The sequence below is a fragment of the Arctopsyche grandis genome, chromosome 12, assembly GCF_051622035.1.
Source record: "Arctopsyche grandis isolate Sample6627 chromosome 12, ASM5162203v2, whole genome shotgun sequence".
Taxonomy (NCBI): domain Eukaryota; kingdom Metazoa; phylum Arthropoda; class Insecta; order Trichoptera; family Hydropsychidae; genus Arctopsyche; species Arctopsyche grandis.
The window spans coordinates 3303124-3325816 of record NC_135366.1 but is presented as its reverse complement, the minus strand read 5'-3'; the positions used below and the strand labels follow the sequence as shown (position 1 = coordinate 3325816).

Here is a 22693-nt window from a genome sequence, read left to right as displayed (position 1 = left end):
CGAACATCTGTACATACCGGCTAAATTACATGTGATCTGAGGTAAACGGATTATTGCGCAAATTGCGATCGCGCGCACTACAATCGTGGCCACAAAAATCGCGAATACGGAATATTTTATAGATACGATTATCGTTAGTACGATATTTCGCGTGGTTAGGTTTCGATTGATGGATTTTTGCTATATATAAAATACTGCTCTGCAATTTCCACCTGTTGCCTTTATTATAACAGTGAGGAGAGGTGAATTGCAAAAAATAAATAAAGAAGGTAAGTGTCAATATTGTGGTGACTATAAAAATAATTTTTGTATATAGATTAAGTGGCTTATTCTTAAACGGAGTATTAATAAAACGAAAAATGCATTAAAATTCAATAAAAAAAATATTACACACATGCACGTTAAAGCATCTGTTTATATATTAAATTCATACCACCTGGCAGCACTGGATCTGTCAAACTTCACGTGTACCTTCGACTGTCAACTAGAGTTGCAGCATAACCTCAAAGTTAATCAACACAAGTCAATTTCGCGTGAATGGTACCATTCATAAGTACCTTAAAACATACAAAATGCCGGCAATAGCGCGAGAAAACAATCTTTTCACGTACAGAGGCTGTAATTTCTTACGCCAAAGACTATTACTTTCCACATTGAGCGGGAAGCCCATTAAAATCATCGACATTCGAAGCACAGACGACGAGCCCGGCTTGAGAGAGTTCGAAATCAATCTGATACGTCTATTCGACAAAATCACCAATGGCACCAAAGTCGAATTGGGCGAAACTGGGACATCTCTATACTACCATCCCGGAATCCTAATCGGTGGGCAGTTCACACATGAATGCTGCACGCAGCGGGGAATCGGTATTCTAATTGCATATTTATTATATTAAAACCATCTTAAACCGTATTTTACTAATTATATTTGTATTTGCATAGGCTATTATTTGGAAACATTGATCGCCTTAGGACCTTTTTGTAAAGAACCTATTAATGTAACACTGCGTGGTATAACTCAATCGTCAAATGATGTATCTGTTGATAAAGTGAAAGCTGCCGCTTTTCCGATACTTTTAAAGTTCATTTTAGTCGACGATGGACTCTCTTTGAAGATTAATAAACGAGGTATGTTTCATTCTTTACGTGTCTTGTTTGTATTGCATATATTTTTTTGTTATTTCTATATTTTGTATGCAAATATATTCCAGGAGCACCTCCTCATGGCGGGGGAGAAGTTCACTTTACTTGTCCTGTAAGAAGATTACTACGCCCCTTACAATGGAATAGTTGGGGTCTTGTTAAACGTATTAGAGGAGTAGTATACGCTCTTAGAGTATCTCCAGCTATTGCTAATAGAATAGTAGAATCTTCAAAAGGGGTAATTATTTGTATTGTAGGCTACTGTCTTATTTAATATTTGTTTATTAATTTTGTTGCTTTTATTTAGGTTATGTTGAAATTTTTACCTGATGTTTATATCAATACGGATCAGTGCCGAGGAGCTATCGCTGGCAAAAGTCCTGGTTATGGTATAAGTTTAGTAGCGGAGACCAACGCAGGAACGTTTTACTGTAGTGAATTGGTGAGTTTTTATCTGTATACAATATTATCGATGTATTTATCATGATGCATGCAATAAGGTCTCATGATTAACTACTCAAATGCCCACAGTGACGTTTTTGTTTATACATGTGTAACATGAGAGAGTATCCACTGTCTAAGTGCATTCATGGGTAAACAATAGAGACACCGGATTAGGCTAACGGGACTCAGTAAGTTCCCGAACAAACGATAGGCTGGAGTTCTCACAAACCTAGGTGAGTGCGTGCGTAAACAATAGACTCGCCAGGCCTTTAAGTGCCTAGACCAGTGGTTCTCAAATGTGGCCACTAGTGGAGTTTACTGCGGCCACCAGCGACTTAACCCTTTGACTGCTACAACAACGATAAATCGTTGTTTTGAAATCGGCGAAGATTGCTACGTCGATCGTTGTTGTCGTCATTAATTGTCGTATTTCAATACTTTCTGTGAGCCGACAGCGCATCAGTGGCACGAAACATTTTTTTTATATACGTATTTATATTTATTTTAATTAATTATTTTTTAAAATAAAATGACTACAGGTTTATAAATTCCAAAAACTTTATTTTATTACTTGCTCAATAATAAAAAACTTTAAATAAATTACATTAAATTACAATTAAAAAACAAGTATGACATGTACATCTTCACGTTCGATCCAGAATAGAGGCAGAGTTCTCTGTCGATGTTGGGTAGGGGATGACCTTAAGGGGTGGCCAGCCCACAAAAATGTAAATAACGACCAGCCTTACAAAATTGCCCCAAAATTTAGTAATAAGTAAAATAAAATTAGTAAAAATAATTATTTGCAATATTTTAAATGTTCTGATAAGCAACTACCATGAAGTCCTTTTTGACATATAATGCATATAGTGCGTGATCTTTTAACGGGACCACCATTCTTTCTACTGCAAACAACACAAACTTTTTCTTTGCGCTCAGGTAGTTTTCTAATTCCACCACTATTTATCTCAGGTGTATAAGATGAATTTTGTTTTTCAATCATCCAATTTTTTTCAATGGTCTCTATGATTTGAGATATGAATAGATATCTTGACAGAATTGGTTCATTTTTATTATTTTTATATATTATATATGAATTTACAATCATTCTAGAAATGATGCTAAAAACGACTTTTTTCCAATATTTAACTGTCCTTCTCTCATCCATATATACACAATTCATCATGTCTGACGTGTCTACACCACCCATGTATTTATTGTAAGTAATTATTGAAGATGGCTTCGTTATAGTCTGGACTTGACCGTGGATGGATTTCTTTATTGTGGTATTTTGTGCCTTTTCATATGTCGACAATAATAATACAGGTTTTCTATGAGATGGTTTATCACGATACCCCGTTATTAAAATTTCATTACTTCTGTAATGTTTAGCAGTCTTCACAGGCATTAATCTTTTAACTTCGACTGGGATCCCCAATCTATTCTTTCTTAATGTTCCCGTTATATAAGTTCCGAATTTGAAAAGATATCGCGCCAGAGGAATGCTAGTAAAAAAATTGTCGGTGATTAGATGGTAGCTTTTTCGGATACAACCACACATTTCGAGTAATTTTTTTACTGCAACATGCGCAAGTCCCAATTTTTTTATGGCTTGTCGATCTTCAGCACTTTTTGCTCCCCTATAGCAGAAGAATGCCATACAATAATTTGAAACTGAATCAGAGAGCATCCAAAACTTGATACCCCATTTATGGTGTTTTTTATTTGGCATGTATTGTAAAAGTTGTGTATGATTTTTCGTTCCAACTAGTGATTCATCGATAGAAATATATTGATGGGGTACGTAATGATGTTGAAATAAAGTATTCGCATGATCGACTACAGGCTGAAATTTGCTACATGGGTCATATTCTTGATTATTTGAAGGATACAAATTTGCATTATTCGTAAAATGTAAAAATTTTAGCAAAAGTATAAATCTGTCCCTTGCCATCATTTTTCCGAACCACGGAAATGCATCTAGAATTTGTGGACCAGTATGATAATATATTTGGTCTTACAGTAAGACCCATTTCCATGATTATAGCAAAAAAAGCTTTCATTTCTCCCACTGTTGTCGGATGCCATTTTTTCACTCTTGAATGAAGAGACAAAGTGTTAGAATCGATATATTGTTGGGCATATCGATTACTTTCCATAACAATAATCTGCCATAATTCTTCGGTAAAAAATAAATTGAAGTACGAAATTGGCAACGCATCAGTTGGTGGTGGATATTTCGGGCCCGGGATTTCTACAAATGGTGGTAGTTGAAGATTATCGGATAAATCTTGATCCAAAAATACTTCGGTAAATGCTTCTTCAATTTCGGGTTCATCATCAGAGTCAATTTCGGGTTCATAATCAATGTCAATTTCGGGTTCGTTGTCATATAAGGAGTTATTACTTGGGAATTGATTATTGTCGACAAATTCATTTTCAGAATCAGTAGAGCTGCTGATTTGTCGAGTTCCTCGGCGAGGAGCTGTTATTTCGCTTTCGTCACTTTCACTGTCCGTTATCATTTTGCAGAGTTAAAATAAATGGAATAGTAACAAAAAACAATAGAAACCCGCTTTCAATTATATAGGTCACGAGACGTCACGAATTCGTGCAATCAATCAAATGCAACTGAAATGCATACAAAATGTTTATGATACATGTTGAAACATTATTTGATTATTAGAAACTTCGCATCCTTGTGTGTCTCGCTCACACGTACACAATTAAAACCAAGAAAGACAGAGAGAAAGACCGCTACCTGTTTCGAATATATCGCATGTTGAAAGGATACATCGATGTCTAAAAATAGATTATTGAAAAAAATAAAGCGTCGGAAAACAATCGTCAAAACTTATTTAGTGTATATATGTAGGTATCTCTTTCGCACGCACGCATGTAAAAGCAAGACAGAAAGAGAGAGCACGAGTCCACAACTGCTTCTTAAAAATGTATATAAAGTATTATAAAAATTACGAGCGTTCGGCGAAGTAAGTATGTAAAAAAAATATTATATTTTTTTTTTTCAAAATAATTACAAATGTTAGCATTTTTCGCTTGGACATTAAAAAACCTCGTAGCAGCCAAAGGGTTAATAACCATTTTAATAATATTTCGGTTAAAAAATTTTGGTTGGAAATATACGTTGACAATGAAACAAACCAATATAAAGATTTGGCAACAATTGCTTTATTAATATTGTCTATTTTTCCCACTATCGTACATTGCGAAAGATCATTCAGTGCAATGCACTTTATTAAAAACAAATTTAGAAACCAGTTGACAGACGGAAACTTAGAAGCAGCAATGCGGCTTGCATTGGAAGAAAGGAGTATTGAGCAATTTCCATTTGCATTATTATTAAATAAATAGATACGAAAATGTTAAAATTTATTTTATTTTATGAATAAATTGATCCACTTTTTTTGTAACTTTAATTTATTTGATTAAATTTGGTGCGGCCACCAGACATTTCCATGGGACCACTATTATCACCTGTGCGGCCACGGTAAAATTTCGCCTGAGAACCACTGGCCTAGACAATAGACACATTAATGGAACTTGTCCTTTATAAGGAGGTACACACGGCAGATTAGATTATTCTGGAGGGAGCGGTGGTTCCGTGTGGACCTCTTGAATTGTTGAATAATGCTGTGAGTCGACTTTGGCCTTTCATTTGGATCCTGAACCCAGCCCGGCGAGTGTGTGAATAAACAATGAACTCACCACGGTAGACCTTTGCGTGCTTAGATAATAGATACATAAATAGATCGGGGAAGCTGTGGTGTGCAACTTGTCCTTTATAAGGAAGCACATACGGTAGATCAGGGTGAGCGGTGCTTTCGTGTGGACCTCTTGAATCGTTGAATAAATGCTGTGAAGCGACTTTGGACTTTCATTTGGATCCTGAACCCAGCCCGGCGAGTGTGTGAATAAACAATGGACTCACCACGGTAGACCTTTGCGTGCTTAGCTAATAGATACATAAATAGATCGGGGAAGCTGTGGTGTGCAACTTGTCACATGGTAGATCAGGGTGAATAAATGCTGTGAAGCGACTTTGGCCTTTCATTACGCAACACATATTTACGTACATTAGCCAACCTCTGGTGTAGACTGGCCAATTACTATGACTTTTATATCAACTCTATTTTTTATTTTTAGACATCTGTTGTGCCCGGTCCCGGAATTGAAAACTCAGTACCTGAAGACCTGGGCAAGCAATGCTCTTTTGGCCTATTAGATGAAATCTACCGTGGCGGAACTGCAGACTCCGCTTTTCAATGGTTGATCGCACTTTGGATGGCGTTAGGGCCAAAAGACGTCAGCACTTGTACAGTATGTAAATCTCGTCACTTACAAATACATATCGAACATTACCCAAATATATAGAGAAACGTTTGCTTTGACTTCCAGATCGGCCCACTATCGGATTATACGATATCGTTTTTACAACACCTGAAAGAATTTTTTAACTGCACATTCAAACTCGAAACTTCCAAAGGGGCTGGCGACGATGAAAGCTCTGATGATGACGACGAAGACGATACTAAATTACCCGGCTCTCAAAAAGTCATACTGACATGCGTAGGCATCGGCTTTAGTAACATAAGCAAAATAGCGATGTAACTTAATAATAATAGTAATTGTACGACTATTTGTATATATTTTTATTTTTTATATAAAATACATTATTAATTAATACATAATTATTATACACAACATATTCTAAAGGCACTTTTTTGTATTATATTCTCCTATATCACTTTTCTTACTAACCTTGACCAGACTTTACTACGAAACGTACCAATAATAAATACTAAATAAAAACTGACCATTTCGAGCAGTCTCCGCAATTCTTCCATTACGTAAAAGTGACAAGTCTTTCGATATTTAATTTATCACATCTATTATATTTATCATTTTTATTCAATTAGGTCATAGTCTCAAAAACCATGGACAAGTTTTCTTGTATGTAAATCACTATCTTTAGCATTTCAACTTTCCAAAACAGTCTTAAACTATTGCGAACATACCTTAAACTAAAATTTACAACATATTCCAAATACAGTACTACATATAATCGGAATATTAAATTTTTTTATTTACATAACAAATATATATCAATGGAAAAGTGTTGAAAACTATACCTATTTTTTTTGATTCATATAAAATACATCAACAAAAATAGTTTGTATAAAATAAATTATAATTGATACTGTTCCGTCTAGTAAAAATATCAACACTCGCCGTGGAAACGTCCATACATTCATAGCAGATTTTTAAATCTCCACACATTCACAGATCATTATTTAATCTTTACATCCCAATCCTGCAGACCAATTGCAGATTCCACCGACGGGATCGAAGCTGAGACCTTTCGGACAAGTGTACTCCCATCCGTAAACCTCACTGTTCTCCATTCGTGCGCAGGATATGAACTTCTTACACGAATCCGGATGAGGGAAGTTTCCTTGATCGAGACATTGAATCACGCCTAAATAAAACAACAACAAAAAATGTACCAAATACATCATCGCAACATTTAAATGTATTATACATAAATGTAGAATAACCTAGATATGCCATCACATACAAATTTCGTTGGAGATCTTGTCGCCACTAACTGAGGGGTGCGGGGGGTTTAACTAGCGGGGAAGTGGTGAAAAAAAAGAAAGGAACACAGCGGTCGGCAGTGGTCAGCAACCAGTTTATGTACATATGTACATGCACTGAATTTTTATTTTATTGGACACTCCGCGTGACAGTAAACCAAACTAATAAAGCCATATTAAGAAAAAAATATTTAGCTATACACACTATACTAAACTACAAATGTATGTTACTATAATAAAACCATCATTAACTATTACAATATTTAAACATTAGTAACTTCCACAAGGATCAATTTTAAAGCTGACACTTTAATATTTAGTTCATTGTTTGTAGTTTTAAACTTAATGTCGATTTCTGAATTTCCTTCAGTGCCAACAAGATATTCGCGTGCATTTAGTGACAACTGTGGCAGAGGTTGTTGACCGCTGTTCCGTCCACTCATAGAACACTACATACATCGCGCCGATATTTCATTATATGTTAAAATACTACTATAATTGAAGACATTATATATTAATTCTTACTTATGATATGTGATGCCATCCGCCTTTTTATGTTTTCTTGAGTAATTGTAACACAATTTCACTGAACACGTTGGCATTTTCGAAAAATATCAATCGACTTTCCTACTTAGAAGCTAACTAGCTACTGAGAGAGAGTGTGCATGAGCACAGGTTGATTGGCTTAGAGCGTCAGGGCGTATCTATGGTATTATATAATATTACACACCTGAGTTGTGAATCACGACTTTTTCCTGATTTGGTGTTCTTCCAATAACTCTAATATCATCATCATCATAGTATTCATAATCGACAACAGTCCTGTAATGTTTTGTGACTGGATTTATCTTTGCAAATTCTTCCGTGTGGTGATGCTGAGGTTTCCGTCTCACTATCGGCAAATGTGTAATTTGTGGTGAAACTGTTGTCGATATCCTACGCGACTTTACTCCCGAAGGAGTATACTTTAATCTGCTCGGTCTAGTAGATGGAGACACATAATCTGAAATGATATTTTAATTTTGAAATGGTAGCCAGGGATGTGTGCAATTTGAAATGGTGCAATTGTGAGAATTAGCTACCGTTGGAATTGATGATCGGAGATACGGAAGATGCTAACAAGTATGCTCTTGTGAATTGATAATCCACAGAATGAACGGTGTCGCTTTCACCCCCTGATGCGTACGAAGGTATAGTCGGCAAAGGTGCTGATAAAAGCTGATGAGCTGCTACGGCAACATCTGCCGTCACATCAGTTTCAAATTCTATATAAATAAAATATTGTATTAATAAAAGTTTTAAATACACTACAATAAAGACTTCTTTCAGATACTCAGTTTTTACTATACCTTCATTCTTAACTTCATTTTTGCTCGTGTCGAAGGCTTTCTTCTGCTGAACTAATGTATGATCTTCTTTAATTACTGAACTGTATATCTTTTCGCCGTTTTGATTCTCTTCAAATGACCCCTTTTGGTTTAGAAGCGATTCATCTTCGTACTCGGACGATTTGATAATTTCGTTTGGCTTAATGAGATTTGTCAGAGGCCGCTTTTGAATTTTTACCGATTTTCTCTTATTTGTGTTTTTATTGTCTTTCTCTTGGTGTATCGTCGAATGGGATTCTTGATCATGATTACCTGCGTTGATAATACAATCATATAAATAATAGTAAATACGGGTGACCGTCACCGGACCGAATGTTAAAAAGTTGAAAATGTTCGTTTACCATGTATACATATGAAAAACGGTTAGTATATATATATCAGTGGCGTGCGGTAAAAGTCTCTCCCCCCGTCGTACATCCTCACTTAATTTGCGCGAGCAGGATACAACAGGAACAAGAGGAACAGGCTTTTCCTCCCGTATCCTGCGCGCGCACATTAAACAAGGCTGTATGACAAAAAGAGAGATAATTTCACCGCATGCCACTCATATATATTATATACATATACATAGTACCGTTTACCATGCACCCTTTTTTTTTGATCTTTCGATTTTCGATCTTTGCCTTCCGATATTTGCGTTTTCGGGCTTTTCACTTTCGGTCCCGTGAGGTAGACACAGTAAATACATATATTGCCCGTTGACGTTCAACAGGCTGTCGAATAATAACCATTATTTTGAAATTGGGAAATATGTAATTGAATTTGTGGACATAAGCAGCATGTAGTAGTGGTTAGCACATATGCTGTCGGACATAGTGGCAGTGCCGGCCTTACACCCAATGGCGCCCTCGGGAAATTTTTTCTAAACACCATCAGAAAAAAATTTCGCCTATGGCACTCTAATCTAATATTTTATATGGCGCTCTAATTTAAAAATTTTAAAACGCCTTTGACGCATCGAGCGGCGCCCTAACTTATTTGGCGCCCCCGGGCACCGCCTGACCCAGCCCCCCCCTAAAACCGTCACTGCATATTGGTCACGGGTTCGAGTCCCACTGCTTGCTGTTGGCCAGACCTTCGTTTGTGACTCCAGGTCGATTGTTTTATATCAGAGTTTGCCAATTTATCTGACTTTCATTGAAACGGTTCCAAAAAATGGGCAACCTTTACCAATTTCTTGCAATTTTCGAGTTTTCACCATCTCGAATTTCGCTGATTCGTATTAAAATGCTGCAAATTTAGAGTTTTTCATCTCAAAATTTGACGATTTATATAAACAAATTCTCCAAAAGTGTAAATTCATCAAAAATTTATCAATAGATGTCTTTATTATTATTCTAAAAATTGTATATCGATGTATCGATTTGTAATTCGCCAGGAAGGCGCATTGGGGTTTACCTGATAGGCCTTCCTGTTATATATGTATGTATTTAATATAAAATACGAGCCACAAATATGATACTAGCAGCAGTGGTGGCTCGTCCATATGGGCTGCGGGCTGCAGACCCCCAGTACAGTACAAATGCATGCTATTTTTGTCGTTTACATAGGCTGTGGGCTGCAGACCTCCCAGTTAGTACATATGCATGCTATTTTTGTTTTCATTCGATCACCGGTTTGGTTAACGAGCTACTACAGCCTGATTTATCTCTGCAGCCCCACCACTATGAATGTTCACGAGCCACTACTAACTAGCAGATATATATGCCAATACAGAATTGTTTGAATCAAAGGTGAAATCTCAAGTATTGAAGAGGAGATCAAAAATGAATTATAGCTGTCTAATTTTATATAATACAACAGACGGAAACAAATTTCGAATTTCTATGTACGTACATACATTTATAATAAGAATATCTCATTTATGATGTTGAAATCTTACTTCCGATTGTGGTTGGAGTGTCGGATACCAAAGCACTAGAAGCTGTCGAAGACACCGCTGCGATTGTCGTTCCATTTAGAGCTGGCCTTCTTCTCCTTAATCCGATTCTAAAGTTCTTCCTACTCGATGAATCTAAAGGTTTAGTTGTGGTCGACGTTGTACTGGTTGTTGTACCTGTAATTGAAAAATCAATTTTTTTTATATAAAATCTTTCTAATATCTAAATATTATGGCTTAAGAGGGCTGTACACCTGAAACCTTAATTTTGTTACCGTTCCTTTCTTCGATATATATATTGAGTGTATGTATATATTGAGTGAATGCGACAATATATATCAATATATATATTGAGTGAATGCGACAGTTGCGCTTCGACCAGATAAAACGTATTATAAATTGACAAAATCGAGGTTTCGTATTCTACTATTTTCTCCTCCAAAACTGGACCATTTTTTAAAAAAATTTCATCATCGGTATGAGAAAGATACTTTCTGTGCATCTATCGGCGTATTTTTTTTTAAATCGACCGTTAAATAAGCACGCTGGACTCGTTTCGTGGGTGTAAAAAAGAGGCGATTTTATAGATGTTTGGTGGCTCCTAGCTCATATAAAAAATAATTAATCAAAAAAATAAAACGATAGATGCACCCCAATGGTGGATATCCATAGCATCTTAAAAAATAATTTCTCTAGTGCCATAATTGGGGAAGGGAGAAGTATAGTACGTTTGTATGGACAAGGCGCTGCTGTCCAGCCCTCTTAATACTATCGCTTTCATTGTTCTAAAATATACACATACATATGTATATACATAAAATAATTGCTTACTCTTAAAAAAAACTTAAATATATATTTTATGTAATACTCATTTAATTTGTAACTATATCGGTAGTAATAACACATATCAGTCAGTTTCTACGTATTATTTAATACGTGGAGACACTTGCTACCACATTATATGGTTACAGCTTTCTCCAATTACCATTACTGGTTTATGAGATAATTTATACATTTTTTATGTGACATAATATACTACTTTCGTTATAGGCTATATAGAAAATATCGGTTTTGAGCGACAGCGCTAAAATAGTGTTTTGAAAAGTGTATACTAGCTGGGGAAAATCTTGGCAACTTTTCCAGGTCATGAGAATTAATGTTGTCTACGTTGAATTACAAATTGTCAACAAAAACAAAATGAGGCTATATGCAGATTACTTCCCACACTTAATTTATACAATAAAGTGATATAATATCGTTTATTTTTGGCATACATTAGAAGTGTGCAATGACAAATAAGCGGCAGTCATGCTGTAACGATACTCGAGAATAAAAATGACCGTCATTAGCGTGCCGTTGTCTCGGGTCACATTTTGCGGTTCGCCGATGGATTATATTATTATGCAAACGTTACGCAAGACCAGGAGACGAACCCATGAATGACAAATGTGCCGTTTCGAGACTTCTTGCATCGAATTTAAATTGCAAACTTTCTACCGGCTCGGTCAGAAACAAGAATGAAACAAATCTTCCACATTTACTAATACTAATGGCCCTAATGACTCCTTGCAGAATATTAGTTTTATTTTATTTTTTCACATTGCATTTGGAGAGAAATGTAACGTTTATTGCTTCAATTCAATTTAAGATGAAGAAATGAGTATTTCTTTTTTTTATTTATTTTATAGTTTTCATAATGTATGTAATTGAAGATGTAAAAGCTAGAAAAAAGTTTTTCAAACGGGCAGCCATTTTGTATATCATTTCAACAAATGAACAGAAATCAAATACATAGATTAAATAATTTTTTTATTCAAATTACATACATATTTCATTTGTTTTTTTTTTAAACTTCTATCCTCGTATGTATGTATGGTTATAAAATATATATTTTCGAAAAATTTACTTATTTTATAATAAAAATATATAATACTAGTGTTGTACCCGATGAAATATCATCGCATGGGTTTTGGAATATTAAGTTATTAAATAAAAAAATAAATAAAAGAAATGTGTCTGTCCTGTGTTTGATCTCCACGCGGTCGATTTTTTTTCAAATTCCTTTTAAATGTATTTACTTTAATATATATATATATATATTTAATTCTTTAATATGAAAAAAAAATGGTAAAAACTACCTACCTACTTACATACATATAAACAATATAAAACACAAATAGAAAAATGAATTAATTAAATAAATTTTCAATAGATAGCGCTAAATGCGCAGAGACTTTTCCTAATTTCCCTAGAAGAAATATTGGTAGCAAACAGTATATGTAGAAGTTTTTTCTTAAGTTATTATATTCGTACGTTTTGTTGGCAGTGTTTTAGCTGTGACTTATGTATGTGACATATGTATGTCGAATCGAAATGACTATTATATAATATGAAGTACGGCGAGCGTTATCACAGATACACAGACACACACAATAGCGATATTAGATATGTGATAATGGATGTTTAACCACTAAATTGCCACGCGTTCGTAGAAACAGATTCGATTATTTTATTATAGATATGTGTTCTACCTCTTGAATATATCACAAACTAACGAAAAATATTGACTTTTTACAATTTCATTAGAATCACAGGATATCTTTAGATGTCACTGTGAAGAAACCAAAATTAATTTAGGTGCGCTTATGGCTATGATGTGGTTAATCAGTCATATTTTATAATATACAGCTAAAAATTTAAATCTGAAAAGCTCTTATTTCTGAATTTCAATACAAAAAATATATCTGTAGTTAGTTTATAAACTTTTGTAAATACAAACATTGCTGGTTTGTATATAAGTATGCAGGGCTTTATATCTCATGTAACGCGGTGGAATGGCGTTCCAGCACCTCTTTGTCTCAAATTTTTTTATGTTTCAAACGAATATTCTATATAATATAATTTGAATATAATATTTTGTAAGTATTTTTGGTTGGGAACTGTTGGGAAAGTTTCTATGACGACGATTCGATTTTTTTTTCGATTCAAATAAATTTTATATGAATATACAAATTACAAATGAATATTTACTATTAGATTCACCATATGTAAGCTGTTTATATTAGCCAGCAGCATAGCCCAATCGTTAAGCTTCTGCTTAGCGTCGAGAGGCGCCGGGTTCGATCCCGTGAGCTGACCTCGATTGAAAAGATTTTTTCTGAGTATATCAGTAGTGCTGCTGGTCAGACTCGAATATTTATGATCCAAGTCGATCGTTTCCTATCAGAGTTTGCCACTTTCTCTGTTAAAACGGTTCCCGATTAAAAAAACATTGGCTAAAAACCTTCCTACCTACTATATCACCACTATTTTTGAGTATGATTAATGTACAATAAAATTTACAATACAATTCATAGATGTCTCGGTAATTTGCGAGTTTTCAGTGTCTCGTAATTCAGTGACTTGTATAAAAAAAATACTGTATTGTTTGTAATTGGCCAGGAAGGCGCATTGGGGTTTACCTGTAAGGCCTTCTTGGTATAAAATGTAATAAAAATAAATAAATAATAAAATAATAACAAAGACTGAGCGAAGCCGGGTAAAACAACTAGCAATCCTTGACTCATTTTATTAATGATTGCCGTATAGGTTCATGGAAGATTTCATACTATTTGTGCAAATGTTTAGTATAAAAAATAAAATTTCCTTATTCGGCTTTACAGTATTATAGAAAAAAATGTCAGCAAATAACCTTCAACATATATTTGAATATAATTTGGTAATATTTCCTAAACATTAAATTTGTAATGTGCAATAGCCCACGCCTAGCTATTGCACATTTGCCTGGTAATAATATTGTTTGGAAAACATTTTACAAGATGGCTTTCCATTACTCGCATGGTATTTAGCAAACTGTCAATCAACCATAATGATAATAATGGCCACGTTGAAAAACGCTGTTGCATAAACGATTCGTGTAAATCATGCGTAAAAGATTAACGAGCCGAGGCCTGCTTTCTTTGCTACCGTAATGGATTTGATATTTGTTTAGCATTTACACTTACCTATGTACATATGACACACTTTTTGAGATTATAAATTGAATCAAAAATTTTCCAGAGCAAACATCCGGTTTATCGCTTTCGATTTTACCGAACAGAAATACCGTTGAAATCCACGGGTAGGAGTTCCATCAACCTGTTCTTGTTGCATTGCAATGTATGTAAATAAATGGACTTGAACTCGTGAATACTTTCGTAACAGATTTCATTCATGTTGCATATTGCTTTCGAGAAAGAAGCGGATACGCTTGCATTTAAATCGAGCCTGAAATATTCAACACACTTGCCATAATGTCAATAAATAATTCCTAGAGCATATTTGTACATATGTAGTATTGTAGGGGCCCTACGACATGGTCGAGTTTGGGTCACCATCCTATGAGTTAGGACCAATTCGACCATGTTGCTGGCTACTACTTTACTTCCTTCCCAGCCATCACATACATATAGTCATGCATGAAACCACGACACCATTTCATTCCTGTCACCCCTTATGGTATCAAACACATTAATCTATGTATATAATGCTAGTGTTGTGCCCATTGATCTCAACGGGTGGTTTCGGAAAGGAATTGATACACGAATTAAAATAAAGTTATATGTTATATATAAATATAATGTAATGTAATTTATAGGCGCGCGCGTGCACGTATTGAGGTCTGTTCATACCTATCCAGCACGAACCGGCAGCAGCGGGTATCCTGCAAAAACGGATAATATTCTTTGGACAGTATTCATAATTCATACACGCATTCATACGCGTCCATATAAAATGTACCAAAGAATACTTGTAGGACACCTGCTGTTTCCAGTTCAGGCTGGATAGGTATGAATCGTAAAAAGTTAAATGCGCGCATTACACGATCACTGATTCAACCCGTTCGAAATGATGAATGAATGTATGTCTTCGTTGATGTCTGTATGTGTCACTAGTCGCTCGGCCTGACGTCACATGACCTTCCCCCCCCCACTTCCCTACGTCTCCTCGACCACTTGACTCTGATTGGCTGTGTCTCCACGGTCGACACATACCCACATCGCGTCCGTTTTTATATACATACATATGTAATTATTATATAATATCAATATGATCGTTAGCCAGCAGCATAGCTCGGTCGTTAAGCTTCTACCTAACACCGAGAGCTGCCCTCGATTGAAAATATTTTTTCTGAGTATATCTGTAGTGCTGCTTGTCAGACCTGGATATTTGTCACTCCAGGTCGATCGTTTCCTATCAGAGTTTGCCACTTTCTCTGATTTCATTGTTGAAACGGTTCCCGATTAAAAAACATTGGCTAAAAACCTTCCTACCTACTACCTATATCTCCCCTATTTGAGTACAATACAATTCATAGATGTCTCGTTAATTTGCGAGTTTTCAGTGTCTCGTTATTCATCGACTTGGGTAATAAAAATTCTGCACCGTTTGTAATTGGCCAGGAAGGTGCATTGGGGTTTACCTGTAAGGCTTTCCTGGATAAAATGTAATAAATTATTTTACTACCGCCATCTATGTTTAAAACTAAAAACTGGATAGACGTCAGGCACTTTTCAGAAATTCAAATTTCAAACGTGTCTTATGCTGCGTACGGACCAAACCAACGACGAATTTGGTCCAACGATTTAACCAGCAGGATTAAACCAGTAGCGTACAAAATATCGAAATAAAAATTAAATTTAAAAATTGAAATTAAATATCAAAATTAAAAATATTATTATTATATTAAAATTAAATTCAAATATCAAAATAAAATTATAATCAATATATTAAAATTAAAATAAAATATTGAAAGTTAAAACAGAACATGCCCAATTTAAATAAATTTTCGAGATTGACCTAAAATTAGATCATCAACAATCACATACAGATAATCCTCGACTTTTGTTTGTCGAAGATGTTTTGACTTACGTAGATACGCACTAAGTTCGAAAAAAAAATCAAAGAATTATTATTTTTACTTCCCCGTAATGCGCTGTTACTGAGCATATATCATGTGTTAGTATGGGTGACCGAGTTATTGTTTTCAACCCGAGACGTTGTCGGTTTTATCAAAGGAAATTTTTTTGTCTTCAATTGTTTCTCTCGTCGAAATAAATCAATTAATTAAATCCATCTCAGAGGTAAAATTTATCGGATAATGTGTGATTATTAATTTTATTTCGACGAAAGAAAAAAAAACCCTTTGACAAATCACCGACATTTTTTTTGTTAAATATTTCATCGACGGCGAAACACATTGGTGTATCGTGACGACTTATAAGAAACAATAACAAGGTTTTTTTCGCTCGTAATTATAATATTTCTCTGGTTGTAATGCATAATATAAGCATTTTCTATCAAAATGTACGAGGCCTTAAATCTAAACTGGATGAATTAGGTTCTAACTCGGCTATTCAATGTGCTGACATCCTGGTACTAACGGAAACCTGGCTTGACGACTCTGTGCATGATTCTTTTTAATTTACATTAATGACATCTCAAAAATAATTAAGTATTCAGACTATCTTTTATTCGCCGATGACCTTAAGCTTTTTAAGACAGTTAAGTCTCATAGTGACGCAGCCCTTCTCCAATTGGACTTAGATGCGCTGTCAAGTTGGTCTGTCGATAATAAATTATTTTTTAGCATTCAAAAATGCTGTGTTCTCAATGTGACAAGATCTTCAAATCGCTTGATTTATCCATATCGCCTAAGTGGTGTTGAATTAAAGTTTGTAGATGAATATTGTGATTTGGGGGTCTTGTTCTCGAAAAATTTTCAATTTAAACGACACATAGACAATATTTGTTTGCGTGCAACAAAAATGCTGGGATTCTTACTAAGAGTTAGCAAACCTTTCCAGAGTACGTTGGTGCTTAAAATTCTTTATGAATCTTTAGTACGTAGTATTCTAGAATTTTCTTCTATTATATGGAATCCTACCCATATAACTCATTCATTGAAGATTGAGAGAATCCAAAAACGGTTATCTCAGATATCTTTATTTGAAACAGTATGGTTATTATCCTTGGCTATATCCTAGTGCATTCCTATTAGGGGCGTTAGGTTTCAACTCATTGGAGTCTCGTCGGAATATGTTACTGGGAAGACACTTTTTTAAGCTGTTGAATGGGATAATACACAATCCTCAGGTTCTAAAGGAATTTAGGTTTAATGCACCTTGTAAATTCAGGGACTTGAGAAATCGTGATTTGTTTGTTCCTCCTGTGGCTCGCACAAATATGTTGTCAACGGCTCCTATATCTAGAGCGATATATCTGCTTAACAGGATTTCTGGTGAAATTGACCTCTTCAATATAAAATATACTAATCTGGTTGAGTGGTTGTTGAGGAATGCCAGTGGTTGATTTTGCCTATTATAAATATTAATGATTGTTATTACTTTATCTATGTTTTTTCTTTTTTTTATGATTTTATGATTTTAATGATGTTGTGTTAATATTGTTATTATTATAAGTTATTATTACTGTTATCATGTTATTATTACTGAATGACCGGCCACAGCGACGCGTTGGAGATCTCTGTAATGTCACTGTGGCTAATATGTTAAATAAATAAATAAAAAATTAAAAAAATATCGTTGTAATTCAAAACATCAACGATGATCTAATTTTAGCTCAATCTCGCTCGTTAGCTTAATTTTGATATTTAATTTCAATTTTTTTATTTCGATATTTTGTACGCTACTGGTTTTAAAAGTTGGCCCAAAATCTTCGTTGGTTAAATATTTCCGAAGGGGGAAACACAGTAGTGTATCGTGACGACTTATAAGAAACAATAACAAGGTTTTTTTCGCTCGTAATTATAATATTTCTCTGGTTGTAATGCGTTTTGTCGTAATTCAAAACATTGTTGTAATTCAAAACATCAACGATGATCTAATTTTAGCTCAATCTCGCTCGTTAGCTTAATTTTGATATTTAATTTCAATTTTTTTATTTAATTTTTATTTCGATATTTTGTACGCTACTGGTTTTAAAAGTTGGCCCAAAATCGTCGTTGGTTTGGTGCGTACGGACCATTACACGATATTTTTGCACCATCGTAATGGTGGAAGATCCATTTACTTAGCAAAGTATGAAAACGATCGGATAAAAGGCAAACTTTTTCCTGAATTATAATCGTAAGTGAAACGTAAAGAAGGTATGTAAAAAATAAATAAATTAAATTCGAAAATATTCTTACTATGGATTGCATATGAGAACAAACTATCGACCTTCCTAGCTTCAAGAAAGGACAATACATACCAACCAAAAAAAGAATCAGCCTTCCAAAAAAGAGGAGACTTGCCCAAATCAACCCAATCAACTTGATCTACAGAACCAATGCAATTCGTGAAGATCCACCACGCAGAATCACGACGAAAAAAAAAGCACACCAACACAAAAATACCACTTATTAAAAGAGATGATCTCACTGCCGAACAATTCAAACATCCAAACGGTGGGGTTTAGCGCGTGATGGTGCATAATAAAAACATTTTATTGTTCCGCCAAATAAGGCTATACGCCAAAATGTATTTTCTTCGGGGCACATTCGCCGTGGAAAATTCGAAACGGAAGACGAAAATGGTATGAAAACCTTGAGACGACGACAGATGATCGCCGATCCATAATATCGAAGCATTTACATAAAATAAACTTGCAAATTACACGCTCGGTTAACTCGACGAGACGTGGGAATCGGTTTTCCGTTGCCAAGGTTGCAAATACCGTAACTTTCATAAGAAGTTAACCGCAAGGTAAATAGGATAATAACCACAGCATACTACGTGCATACTTACGATCTTGTTAGGTTTCTCTCAGAGTATTCCCCTCTCTATGTACATATTTATGTAGCCTGAGCTGTCATCAGTCGACTCTAAAGTTGGATTATTACATACATACATACATACCTGCGTAAGAATGCATCACGAATTCTAAAGTACTAAATCGACACGCATGTTGCCAAACGTGTGACGTGAATCTTTTAACGTTCGTGCAATAATTCGACAGGTGCTTGCGCAACGCCAAGTCACTAAAAGTATGAAAAGCTTATGTAAAAGTTCAAAGGCATTAATCCTGTATTATTTTAGATACGTTATACAATGTCCATGCTCGCCCACATTGAAAAAAGTGATAATTAAGAACCATTGTATTACATATGTACATACGATTGCCTTATAAGGTGCGGCACAAAAACCTGACGACTTTAAAATTGCTTAAAATCGCAATCGATTGACTTAATTTTGATCAAAATCGATGAGAACTCAATGACATTAGAGTAAATATCAATTTAATTAGAAATATTTTGTAATTTCATTACAAAAAAATATAATAAACCAGCTGAACCTGGCATGCGTTGCAATGCCAGAATAAGGCATGCAATTTCCGTTCCCGTTTCAAGTGATGGTTGGAACTCAACAACGTCTCTTCTTTTTGCTCGTTTTTAAAATTGGCACATGTTCCGGTTTAAGGTCTGTAACAGCACTGCACGGCTTCAGCACTGCACGACTCCGTTTCAAATATGTAATTTTATTACATTTCTATTCATATCTACCTACACGTCGCGGTCACGTCACGTTCACAGCACTTTGGCCGAGTGCAAGGCAAAATCGGCTTACTTATACATTACAGACCATGACGATACGGCGCAATATTGCTTACGTCGTATTGTCGAGTACTTACAATATGAATGCATACACGTGCATTCGTAGCTACGCGTCAGAATACAAGTCAGCAAAAATGTTTCGGCGTTTATCGAACGAAAAATTATGTATAATCGCGTTGTTGTTGGAAGAAGAAGCTCAAGAAGGCAATAAAAAAGCACGGAGGCGTTTTGATGTGCATCCCATGTTAAAAAATAGAAAAACCGAAGGAGAGCTTTGGACACTGTATAAGGAGCTTGTGGATGATGGACAAAATTTTTTTAAATATTTCCGTAAAAAAAATTTTTTTTTTTTAAATATTTGCGCCAAAACCATGTCGAAAGATTGAACAGCTGTCAACTGTCACTATCGATAATTGGTCCAAAACAGCAAAGCGGCAGACTCATGGCACGTAATTCGCGTGTATATTTCCACGATGGCCAAAAAACAGGATACTATACGTTGACGGATGTTGCTGTAAGGTATGAACAGGAAATGTCGGGTACTGCTGTAAGCCTGCCGTGGCGTAAACGTGACGGTTGGTATGAATATACCCATACAAAATGTACCAAATAATACTTTTTGTACGGCCGGATACCTGCTGAAGTCAGTACGTGCTGACTAGGTATGAACAGACCTTTACACGTGGCACTACAGAAATACTCGAAGTATTTCTGTAGTGCTGCTGGTCAGTAGATCTCATAATAATATATATAAAAACCGACTGTATGTTTGTGGCAGACGATCAACCAGTATGGAGAACCAATCACAGCCGAGTAATCGAGACGCCGGGAAGCTTAGTAGTGGGAAAGTGGGGGAGGGGGGGGTGACGAGCGTCCTCGCATTTTTCGGGCGTCCTCCGGCAGAGCTGGACGTGCCGGGGGCGCGGAGGAAGACCTCGGAGCGCGGAAGGCGTTGTGGGCGTCGGGGAGCGCGGGGGGCAAAGCCCCCAGGGCACACACACACACATTTATTCATTATTTCGAACGGGTTGGATTGCTAAGTGTATAATGTGCCACTTTTATTACGATTAATATTATGTGCGCGTGTGCCTATAAACTACCTTATATTATACATTATACTACATATAATATCCTACCCACTATTTGAATATGATTTTAACTTTTATAATCCGGCATGCGTTGCAATGCCACAATAACGAATGCAATTCCCGTTCCCGTTCCCGTTTCAAGTGATGGTTGGAGCTCAACTCGTGTCTCTTCAAAGCCGTGTCGTCATAAACCAACTGGTAACATGGTTACCAACGAACACATTTCCTTAACTACACAATGGCGCTTCAAACTTTCGCGTCGGTAAATTCGTAATTACGAATATTATTATTAAGAGATTTTTCCCCGTTTTTTTTTTCACAGTAAACTTCCCGGACATGCATACATCAAATTCTGAAAGTTCCATCGTAATCGGTTAAGTGGTTTAGGAGCTTATATGAGACAGACAAATAGACTAACATTTGGCGACATTATCGCAATGGTTCTCAGTATATTTATAATATAACAATATATGATCCTTCATAAATACAAATCTAAAAAAAACTTCAATTTATAAACTGAACAAAAATCATGATTCATTGTATAATATTTTCAAATCATTGTATAATATTTTCAAATCATTGTATAATATTTTCTTTATTGCTATGGATGACTTGAAAGTTTGAACCAAACTAACTAGAAATGAGTGTATTTGTGCATAAAATAGCACTAAGTATCATAATCGTAGTAAATAAAACTCGAACTATCAATTGATCGAATATACATATTTATTTATTATTTTTATAATAATAATAACAGTAATATGACCAATGTGACCTGACAGGTTGCCCCAAAGTGTCACACCAGTCTTAAAAAATAAGAAAAGAACAATAAATATTACCAATCATTCATCTCATTCAAATAGACTTGTGTCATGAAATGTCATGAAATTTACAGGTCCAAATGTTCATCTATCACACTAAGGAACCGGAAAGCCTTTACAAGAGACGAGTTATTGAAAGCAGACGTTTTAGCAGGAATAGCTTGGAAAAGTAAATGATGACGCAAAGCTCTACCATATTCAGGCGCTGAAAATTTAAATTCAAATAAAATCTAAGGGTCGTCAATTCTTCCCTTCAATACTCAAAAGGAATATTTGGAAATGGCAATAACTCTTCTCGAAGATAGTGAGTTAAAGCCTAGCATACCTTGTAAAAAGGCAGTGGGAAATAAATAGGGGTAATATTTATATTTCCTCATATAAAGGCATCTAAGAAACTTTTTCAATCAAAAGAGAGAATTTAATTTCAGTGGGACTCCAAATTACAGACCCAAACTCTTACATGCTCTGGACAAGCGAACAATAAAGCAACACCATTATACTTGGATCTTAGAAGTAGTGAGCATTGCGCATAATTATATATAATACATATGTAGATATATATATGAAATAATAATCAAAAGTGTCACAATTTAAAACGCCAGTCGATCGATTCAATCAATTTGCCAATTTCCACACGTTGCAACACTTTGTATAGATAATTCGCTTTCGGCAATACTAGTACGAATTTATTAGTACATACATATGTACGTGTACACTCGTGCC

The 22693-nt window shown here is 35.2% G+C and overlaps 2 protein-coding genes across 2 annotated transcripts in view; one reads left to right on the top strand and one right to left on the bottom strand.

Moving 5' to 3' along the window:
* Positions 1-456: 456 nt before the first annotated feature.
* Rtc1 (RNA terminal phosphate cyclase 1) lies at positions 457-6329 on the top strand. The gene is made up of 6 exons (XM_077442551.1): positions 457-867; positions 943-1128; positions 1212-1381; positions 1451-1585; positions 5752-5925; positions 6004-6329. Exons 1-6 carry the CDS (start codon positions 573-575, stop codon positions 6214-6216), a joined length of 1173 nt encoding a protein of 390 aa, XP_077298677.1. The 5' UTR covers positions 457-572; the 3' UTR covers positions 6217-6329.
* Positions 6330-6331: 2 nt separating this feature from the next.
* Positions 6332-22693, bottom strand: part of LOC143920160 (uncharacterized) — a 30466-nt gene continuing 14104 nt past the window's right edge. The window contains exons 3-7 of the mRNA XM_077442878.1: positions 10473-10646; positions 8552-8842; positions 8285-8467; positions 7933-8205; positions 6332-7084 (exon numbers count right to left, since the gene is read on the bottom strand). Coding sequence (XP_077299004.1) covers positions 6900-7084; positions 7933-8205; positions 8285-8467; positions 8552-8842; positions 10473-10646 — 1106 coding nt within the window. The 3' untranslated portion in view covers positions 6332-6899. The remainder of the gene's footprint in view (positions 7085-7932; positions 8206-8284; positions 8468-8551; positions 8843-10472; positions 10647-22693) is intronic.

Coding starts and splice junctions, on each gene's coding strand:
- Rtc1 (XM_077442551.1), top strand. CDS start 573: ATGCCGGCAATAGCGCGAGAAAACAATCTTTTCACGTACAGAGGCTGT. Junction 1,382..1,450: donor TAGTAGAATCTTCAAAAGGG/GTAATTATTTGT, acceptor GCTTTTATTTAG/GTTATGTTGAAATTTTTACC. Junction 5,926..6,003: donor AAGACGTCAGCACTTGTACA/GTATGTAAATCT, acceptor TTTGACTTCCAG/ATCGGCCCACTATCGGATTA.